Here is a 10,169-nt window from a genome sequence, read left to right on the forward strand (position 1 = left end):
TAGTGCTTTTAGTTTTTCGCCGGCTAGTTTCCTGGGGCGTTCGAAAACTGGGGATCCAGTCGTTTCGATAAAATGAGCAGCTGGAGACTCGGTTTCCGCGAGTGGTGCTGACGTAGGTTTAGTAATGTCAACAAAATCTTTCAATATGTTAGAATAAGTATTCTGTTGATTTATGGTGGAGATGCTATGCACAGAAGTTCGTACAATGTTACATTTTGTTGTGAAATTAGTGGTAACGTCGATAAGACATCGGTTACGCAAGTCAATGAGCAAACCAAAATGTTTCAGAAAGTCTGCTCCGATGATGGGCATTTGTACATCTGCAATTGTAAATGGCCATTTGAAGCATCTGCGTAAGTTGAGATCTAGCTGCAGGATCTTTCTGCCGTAGGTATTTATGACGCTTGCATTTGCAGCATACAGTTTCATTGCGCTAAGGTTTTGTTTTGTTTGAAAAAGATCTCTAGGTAATACTGATAATATTGAACCTGAATCTATTAAAAATTTTATTCTGCTTTTTTTATCATAAATATACAAACGGATTTCTTTTTTTACTGAATAGCTGTCACTTCCCCTTTGCTCTAAGGACAGCTTGTTTAGTTTCCCTGTTTTTGTATATATGTGCACCCGTCTTCACATTTATTTGCATTTGTGCCAAAACGTTTATGGTAAAAACATATTTTGTTATTCTGTGCAAATGTTTGGTGGAAAGACTCAGGTCTTGCTCGTGCTCTGTTATTTGGTGTTCGCTCATGACTTCTCATGCTGTCGGTGATTTCTTTTACCGCTTCTTGTAAGGCTTGTACTGCTTTCTCCAGTCTATCTGTGCGTTGATCATCAGGAAATTTACTTGGATGTACTATAATGTCATTAACATTACTAGTGGCCATGACACTTTGTACTGGATTGATTTCGATTAACCGATCAGCCATACTTGCTGCTGCCGTGAGACTGCTTTCTACATTGACCGACAGAACGAACTGAACGTTGGCTGGTAGTCGCTTTAACCAGAGTGAACGTAAGACATCTTCTGTTACTTTGTTATCTGCTAAGTCTTGCATTTTGCGTAACAATTGCGAAGGTTTGCTGTCTCCTAATTCAATGTCGTATAGTAAAGTTTGTAACTGTTGTTCTTGCGTTGGTCTTAGACGACTGATAAGACATTCTTTAAGTGTTTTATACTTGTCGGTATCAGGAGGATTTTTGACTATGTCTGAGACATGTTGCAGTAATTCTGGATCAATGTAAGAAATTACTGTCCAATATTTGCTGTTGTCTCCAGTAATCTTCTTGCGATGGAATGCTGCGTCCACCTGGATGAACCACAAGGCTGGATCTTGTTTCCAAAATGGCGGTAACTTAAACTCCACCGACGCTACTTCTTTTTCGTCAGAATGCTCTTGCGTGGCATGACTTGTAGAAGGCTGCTGCTCGGTGTTCATGTTGAAAGTATTTGCTGTGTCGTTTTTACCACGGGGTCACCAATTATAGCTTTCTTTTTCACTATTTGTATAAATGTAAATATTATGATTGCCAGTGCACTTTTTGCACATATAATATTTAATGCAAATAACACAAGAAGTAAAACACGTGTTTTAATTTCTACTTAAGTCTTTATTCGTTCTTTACCCAAAACTCTTAAAAGTAATAATGATACAAAAGAAAACGAAAAACGTTAAGTTGGTTGCTCTTTCTATTTTGCTATCGCTGTTTTTCTTTTTACAACAGATGGCCATGCGAACGTAAAAAATAGTTGATGTTGTTTACAGCCACACATTCACACACATAGAGCGCTGCAGTATGTGTGGCGAGTTCGCCACATATCTAATACATAATATTACTTTAACACTAATTAATATTAATACTGCTTATACTTTTTATTATTAATTTGTACATTCAAAATCTCTGCTATAATTTGTTTTCTTATTTAATTAATTATTTTTTTATTTGAATTGGAAACTAAATTATTTACTTTCAAAATCTATTTAAAATTGTTAATAAAGAACTGTTCGCAAATGAAAAATATTTTTAAAATGGCATCGCAATGAATGTGAACAAAAAAAAAGTAGCTTAACTTCTTCACAGCAATCGCTCACAAAAAATTAACAAGGTTGATTTTTATGCACACGAAGCCGACTATTTAGTCATAAAAAGCTTTTTAGCAAAATAAGAGGGATAGCGGAGACCCCTGTGGTACTCCTGCCTCTATGTTTCTTGGAGACGATGTTATGTTGTTGACTTTTACTTTGAATGAGCGATTTTTCAAAAATCTGCCTATTAATTTGGTAATGCTTGTGGATATATTGAAATCTTGCATTTTCATAATTAATCCGTCGTGTCAGACTTTGTCGAATGCAATATCAAAGAAAACTATACTCGTCGATTCTCGTCTGCTTAGCGCATTATGAATATGTATCATACTGGCTAGTTGTAACTCGTATGAGTGAGTTTCTTTGAAGTAGTGATGGGCACTACTTTTCTCCTTGGAATGGTTATTAGTTTTGTTCCCTAATTGATTAGTTTCTGTTTGTTGTTTGTTGTGTTGATTATGATTTGTTTTGTTATGTTGATGGGGAATGGTATTGACTTCAGTCGCTGCAGTTGATGTTTGTTGATCTACTTGATATGTTGTGTCGTTCTCTCCATATCTTCCGTATTATGATTTTTCTTCATCAGTTTTTTTGATTTAACTATAATGAATTTTTTTTATCTTTTTCACTATCTTCGACTTCTACTGAGATTCCTGTATTGTTGGAGTTTTCAATAAATTTGGGTAGTGTAACTGGAGGAAAATTCTTCTTCCTCTTCAGTGTCTTTTTTATTTTGTTTGTTTGATTTGCTTCTAGTAATGTATTCCATCAGTTGTTCATTTCGTTTAGACAGCGTTAAATTTTGTTCTCTTAAATCGCTGATTAGTTTGAGCATCTCTTTGATTTGCTGCATTAAGTGCATTATTGTTTGGGACTACGACTTGGCCTTGCATGTCACTACTGTCTTCTATATCACTCATATTGGTATTTTTCATTATAAATTCTTGCGTTTAGTTACTCACTATGATTTTATGGAATCTGAGTTTCGATCTCTTAATTGCTGTCCGGTCAAATACCGAATGTAATTCTATTTACTATTGAATAGTTTTCTTTTTATTTTTCTTTATAGTTTTAAACACTTGCACAATTCGTCATAATTTTTAATTCGCATACTGCTTATACTGACTATAATGCACTTCGTTCCACTTTTATTGTTTTGCAGGTAACCACTTATTTTAAACTTTATCACTGCGCACATGTGAACTTATCTCTACGAGTGTTCTTGTTAAATGTTGTTTAAAATCTTAAATGTTTGTAAAAAAAAATTTTGTTGTTGAAAATCTTTTGTTTGTTTTTAAATTACTTATGTTGATATATTTAAGGAGTTAGATACACTAAGAACTTTCACTCCATCCTCAATGTATTTCCTTTAACGTAACACGATAGTTCTTTCCACTGGTTTTACTTTATGTTATATTGTGTTTATATGCTATCAACGTGTGTTACTGTGGATGTTAGTTAGGTGATAAAACTTAACTATTAACGCCGCATGCCATACTTTATCAAAAGCCTTGGCGATGTCAAATAACACAAATGCATTGATCACTGTTTAGGACATTCTGGCTAGTTGAAGATCTGTGAAATGCTCTTCTGTGGAGTCATATTGCTCTGGTGGAAGAAGATTTTTCATCTTTATTGTTTCTCTTATTTTTCCCAGAATAGTTTTCTCAGCGAGTTTACCAATTGCTGATAGCAGACTAATTGGCCTCCAATTTTGAGAAAATCTTAGATTTTCGTCTTTTTTGGGAATACTACCACCGTTGCAGGTTTCCAGATGTACGGGAGTGTGTCTAGCTTGAGAACAGCGTTGACAATTATTGTGATCTGGTTAATTATATTGTCTGGTAGATTCTTCAGGCAGAGATTGTTATACTGTCATAACCAGGAGCTTTATTCTTTGTAAGTGATACAATGAGAAGCTTTATTTCATCTATGTTGATGCTTATGATGTCACCATTAGAAGTTTTAGGAAGAATTTCCTTTGGTTCAAAATTTTTAATTGCAAATATGTTTCTTTCGCCTGGACATATTCCATTTTCATTTATTCGGTGGCCAAGGAAATTAATTTCTTTTGACAGAAAACTATATTTCGCTAGTTTCAGCTTTAGCGCCTCGTCACGTAGAATATTCAAGAATTTTTGTAACCGCTGTAAACCTTCTGATATTGTTTTGCTTGGTATAACAACATCATCTAAATATGTAATAATTTGACCTGCTGGCATTTTGCTAACCACTGAATTCATTACTGACTGAAAAACAGCTGGCTCGTTTACCAAACCAAATGGCATGTAGTTATACTCGAAGTGGCCATCGTAAGTCATGAACGCAGTGTACTGCTTACTGCCTTCTTCTACGGCGATTTGATGATAACCAGACATCAGATCGAGCATGGTAAAATATCGGTTACCAGCTAACGAAGAAAACAGCTCTTCCATGATCGGCATAGGAAAAGGTTCTTTGACTGTGATTTTATTCAGCTCCCGGTAGTCCACACATAGGCGATCTTCTCCATTCTTTTTTTTCACCAGGACTATTGGTGACGCAAAGGATGACTCACTTCGACGAATAATGTTGTTTGAAAGAAGTTCGTTTATAATTTCTTTTACACATTCACGTTTTGCAAAAGGGAGTCGATATGGTCGTCTACTAACTATCACGTCTGACTTTAGGCGAATTGTTAATTTCTTTTTGGTATATTTACCCAGCTCTGACATTTTGGAAGCAAAACAGTCAGCGTAGCTTACCAACAACTTATTTAACTCATCTTTGGAATTTTCATTTATATTGGGATCAACGCTCAAATTGGTTAGTTCAATTTTCTCTATTCTACTGGAACCATCTTCTATAACAAATCGTATCCCTGGTTGGCACAGCACGTCGTTACCCACCAAAATTGGCTCATTCATGAATTCGTCCTCGATAATCAATAGAGATACCGAAAATTCTATTGCGTCTATCCGTAAAGTTACATTTAACTGTGTTGTACATTCATAACCGCCGCCAAACATCCCTTGCAATGCACGTCCTGTATACGGTATTTCACCACGAAACATTGTAGCATAATTTTTTCTAATTAAGGACACTGAACTGCCTGGATCTATAAATGCTGTTAAGAACACACCATTTAGTTGTACTTCTTTAATGATTCCAGATAACGGAGAAATTTTATTCTTGTTAATTTTCTTTACCGGCTCTTTTCCAAATCTACAATTTGCTTCGGTGTGACCTACTTTCTGGCAGTTTTTACATCGTGAGCGTTTTTGTGGTTGTTTGCAATTTATAGAAACGTGTCCTTCCTCGTTGCAGTTATAACATCTTATCCGTGCATTTTCACCTTTTGTATTTGACGTTGGAGGTTTAAAAATCGGTTGCCTAGCAATATTTTTATCCACTCTCTGTTGAACTCGCAGTGGCGCATTTGCTAAATGCCTTCGTATTGCAACTAGAAGATCATTTGATGTCACATACAAATTGCTAGCCAGCGACTGCTGCATTCCATAGTCGTTTAGTCCTTTGAGAATATATTGATTAATTGAATTCTCTTGCATAAAACCTCTACGACCTATTGCCAGCACTCGATAGTAAAATTCTTCGTGACTTTCATTCGTCATTCTGGAACAATTCATTAACTTCATGTGTACGTCAGCATCGGTGTCCGTAGATGGAAAATCAAACACTATCTGATTACAAAAATCCATCCAATTAGAAAAAACACATGGTAAACTATCGTTCCACATCTTTGCTAATCCTTTCAATTTCGATTGTACACTGTACAACAACAAACGATCATCCCATTGGTATGCGCTTTTTAACATATTTATGCGGTTTACAAATTGCTGCGCTGTTAAGCCTTCTTTATCAAGTGGGTTAAACTCCAGTAGAATTTCAAATATATCGCGAACATTATGTTGATACAAATATTGTTGCGGTGGAAATGAAGCGTTTGAATATGCCAATTTGGACATTAGAGTTGCTGACGAAACGTGCGTATTTGAATAATTTTTGTCTATATTTCGTTGATGCGTAGATATCGAATTTGTTGTTACAAGCTGCGGCGCAAATGAACATGTCGGCGTTCGTGAATTTGCGATTGACATCGTTGCATTTTGTGAAATTGACGAACAAATTGGTATTGAACTATTTGGTATTGCTGCATGCGGTGTAAAATACACAAACGGTGGAGTCGTTACCATTGGTGTATGCGTGTATGCATTATTAGTAATCGGCAGAGCAGTGCTCGTTACGGCATCACCCGAAGGTTGTCGGCTGCACATATTAGTCGGAACATGCACAGAACCTTCCGGAATTGGTGATGATGAGCAATCCTGAGTCATACAGCTGTCGCACCCTAAAATACTTTTTATTAGCTCTGTCTTACTACCGACGGTCGACAAGGCTAGTTTTCGGCACTTTTCTCTAAGCGTGTCAATGTTTATGTCGCGAAAGTTCGGCATTTTTAATTTTGGATTTTATTATCCCACTTCTGAAAAATTGTCATTACATTATTATTTCAATACAACATTTACAGTAAAATTGTCATTAAATTATTACTTCAATATAATATTTACAGTACGAACTGACTACGACGACGCTTGCGAATTCACTCACTCCTCAAAACATAACAACGTTGTTACAACACATTGTTAAGAATTAACAATTAATGAATAGGGTGACACGAGCAAGAACCGCTATTAAGTTATAAATGGGCTCACGCTCGTGAGCAAGAGTATGAGCTGCGGCTCATGAGATCTCATGCGCCCAATTTAAGATTTTATTATTATTTTTTTTTTGTGAAAACATGTCATTAAAAAAGATTTAACATATTAATAATCTTGAACTAACTATAATATGGAAATAATCAAAGTTCTTAAAATAAACAACAACTATATTTGTATTGTTTATTTGTGGAAAATAATAATATTTTATAAATTTGTTTTTCAAATTCAAATTATTATTTCATTATATTGTTTTAATATAAATAATAATAAGCTAAATTAATTTCAAATTATATATTTTCACATATAACGTTCATAAAAATAAATAAAGCAAATAAACTAATAAATCGCTTTTTATTAAACAGCTCGTGAGACCTCATGAGACCTCGTGACGCGTGCCCGAACTTCTGGCAGTTATGACATTGTAGTGAGCCTCTTTTTGGTTTTTGCGCTTCTATTTTGACTTTTAGGAAGCAAATTGCATCGATATTGTAAATGTGATTTTCCTCTTTTGGAAGACGAACATTATTAAGTAGTCTTGTTTGAGAGTTTCAAAAAATGACACTTATATGGGTGGGAATCCTGTGCTTCCAAATCTTCTTTAATTTCATCAGCAGATAAACTTTTCAGCCCTCTTATAATGATGTTTATGTTTTTTTTTTTCAAGCAGAAGATAGATGTGGTATTGAATTTTATTTTCTGTTAAATATTTTGTTATCTTTCGATGATCTTCTATGGTGTTAGGGGACACCTGAATACCCAAGTGCACTCGCTTTACGGCTTTGACTTGGATATCTCTCAGTTTGAGAGCCCTAGAAATGGCTATCCATTGGTCTGGTACTCTTAAATTTATTGGTAGCACTTCTGCTTTTCTTGTTTTAGTATCTGGTTTATTTGAAGCTAGTTGTTGTGTGTTATTTTGTTTCTATTGTTGACTACAGATTTGCGCAGCATTGAACCTCTGGCTGAGTCTTTTTTTCTTGATGCGTATGATTTTTATCTTCGTGTTGTTTGTCTATATGTTTTTCTTCCTGCATGTTGCGATTATTTAAGCTTTTTTTGTTATCCACCGTAGTGAAATCTTCATTTCAATTTTCGGGTAGTATTTCTGGTTCTGAGTCAGTTTTTATCTGACATTGCTTCCATTTTCATATCTTGGTCTGATGCCCCTGGGTCAGGTAAGATGGTGTATTTGGCTCTCTTCCTATTCTTTAATTTTTCGGCACTTCCTTTTTGAGTTTTGTTGAACAATATCTCCAGCTAACTCACTATAGCTCTGCTTAATTTTTTTCATTTTCTGCCTTTTAATTTTCTACTAATTTCTGCTTTGTCATATTAAATTCTAAAAGTTCTTTGATTACTTGCACTAGTTAAGGATCGGTCTTAACTCAGTGCAAATTTAATAGAAACTCAGTACGTTGTGTATAGTTTAAGAAACAAATTTATTCTGGATAAAAATTTCATAAGTACAATTTTTATATATTTAAAATTTACATTTAGGTAATATTCAATACTAATCAATATTGTGACCCAAAAATAATTTATTGCACATAAACAAAATTCCACTTGAATATCTGTTGCATTTCCTAAACATTACTTAGGAATGCAATGTATTGTTGTTGTTGTAGTAATTTCGTAAGTGGGTTACTTTCGAAATTCTACCACTTGCATTTTTTTATAATAAGCGGATATTTTGTAATACTGTTTTACCTATGTGCGGCTTTTTTATTTCTAGGTCGAATAAGTGTGACTTATATGGTAATATGAGTACATTGACATGAGAATACAGTAAATACGATACTAAATATTTGTATACAAAAGCAATAATAAATTTTGTAATAAGAAACTAAGTAAAAGAAAATACAATAAGTGAATAAAACAATAAGTGGCTTGGTAATAAAAGACTAAGCATTTTATATATGAGAAAAGAAATAAAAGAAAGTACAATGAATATTCTTAAAATAATTTATGTTGTTAATTTATTTGGTGTCATCTTGTGTGGCGGCCTGGTGAGTAATTGTAACTCCTCCCCCCTTAGAGTAGAACGACGGTCACAAAAAATTGCTTGGGGTAGGAGCGATAGTGTCCGGAGTGTCAACAATGTACTGGATAACCTTAGTTTTGTTCTTGAAAAATATGATGATGGCTAGTATGATGATTGTTGCAACTGCAAAGGTGGTAAAGCTGCAATGCCATGTTGAAGTTTGTTACTCAAATTGCTGAAGATTTAAATTTGTCGCCAGGTTGTATTCTTTAAGAGTGTGAAGATTCAACACTTCTTTTGTTGAATTGAAGTGGACGTCGTTGTTAGGTGTTGGAAGGATGTAAATATTGTCCCAAAATATGTTAGGATCGTCTTCATAGTGTATGCTGTTTATGGTGATGCTGCAGTTCTTGAAATGGATTAATACAGTACCCTCGACTGCCAGGTGCTTTATGTTACAAGTTGATTTGATGTCTGTTTTTGGAACTTGCACCAGTATTACGTAGTCAGGTTCAGGCTGCGTTATAGTTTCGATGTCATCAATTGTGGTGGATGGACAGTGTGCGACTTGATTTCTCATTAATCTGCCCATGCATTCAGACTCTGTTGTTAACTCCTCTAGGCGTTGGCTGTTGCAGAAATAAATTACCTTTCCTATTTTTAGACACGGTTGTCATTGGTCTGTATGCTATGCTCATGTATAAACTTATAAATGGTTCTATTTGAAAATTATTTTTGTTTTGATTTATAGGCCAAAGGAAAATATGGTAAAAAATTAAAGTTTTTTATTAAGAAAGTTTTGGTGTATGTTGAATATTGAAATAATTATATTAGATTGTAGTAGTTTTCTATCGTACGGGCAGGTCCTAGTTGTAAGGGTAGTATACTGTAATTGTCCTTAAAGTTATGTATTTCTAACAATTGTGTAGATACAATTGTTAGTCTAGAAAAGAATAGAGGATATATGTATGCGTACAATATATATTTTATTAATAATTTATATTTTTTTTTTTTTTTGTATTTGAGTATCTTAATATAAAAAAAAAATTTCTTTCCTTCTTTGTATATATATATATTTTTTTTTTTTATTATTATTATGTGTTTTATTGGTTGATTGTCCATATGCGTTGGTCTTCAACCACATATTCTTGTGCATCTTATAATTAAGTGGTCATATACAATGACATTAATTTCGCACTGCAATATGTTATTATTATTAAATTATTATATATGTAATTTTTTTTTATAATATACTTTATTTATTGAGTAATTTCTGTGTGGTGTTTCTTCACCTGTCTTCTTAGTTTGCATTTATGAATTTTTTTATTACGTGTAGTTAAAACAGTTTTATCATTATTTTTTGATATAATATGTTTTGAG

The 10,169-nt window shown here is 34.0% G+C and overlaps 1 protein-coding gene across 1 annotated transcript; it reads right to left on the minus strand.

Annotated features, from left to right (window-relative positions):
• Nucleotides 1–596: 596 nt before the first annotated feature.
• LOC119663507 lies at nt 597–1,530 on the minus strand. Its single transcript, XM_038073113.1, has one exon. The coding sequence runs from the start codon at nt 1,440–1,442 to the stop codon at nt 597–599; it is 846 nt and encodes a 281-aa protein (XP_037929041.1). The 5' UTR covers nt 1,443–1,530.
• Nucleotides 1,531–10,169: the final 8,639 nt, after the last annotated feature.

Source organism: Teleopsis dalmanni, unplaced genomic scaffold (assembly GCF_002237135.1).
Source record: "Teleopsis dalmanni isolate 2A unplaced genomic scaffold, ASM223713v2 unscaffolded_contig_0496, whole genome shotgun sequence".
Classification (NCBI taxonomy): domain Eukaryota; kingdom Metazoa; phylum Arthropoda; class Insecta; order Diptera; family Diopsidae; genus Teleopsis; species Teleopsis dalmanni.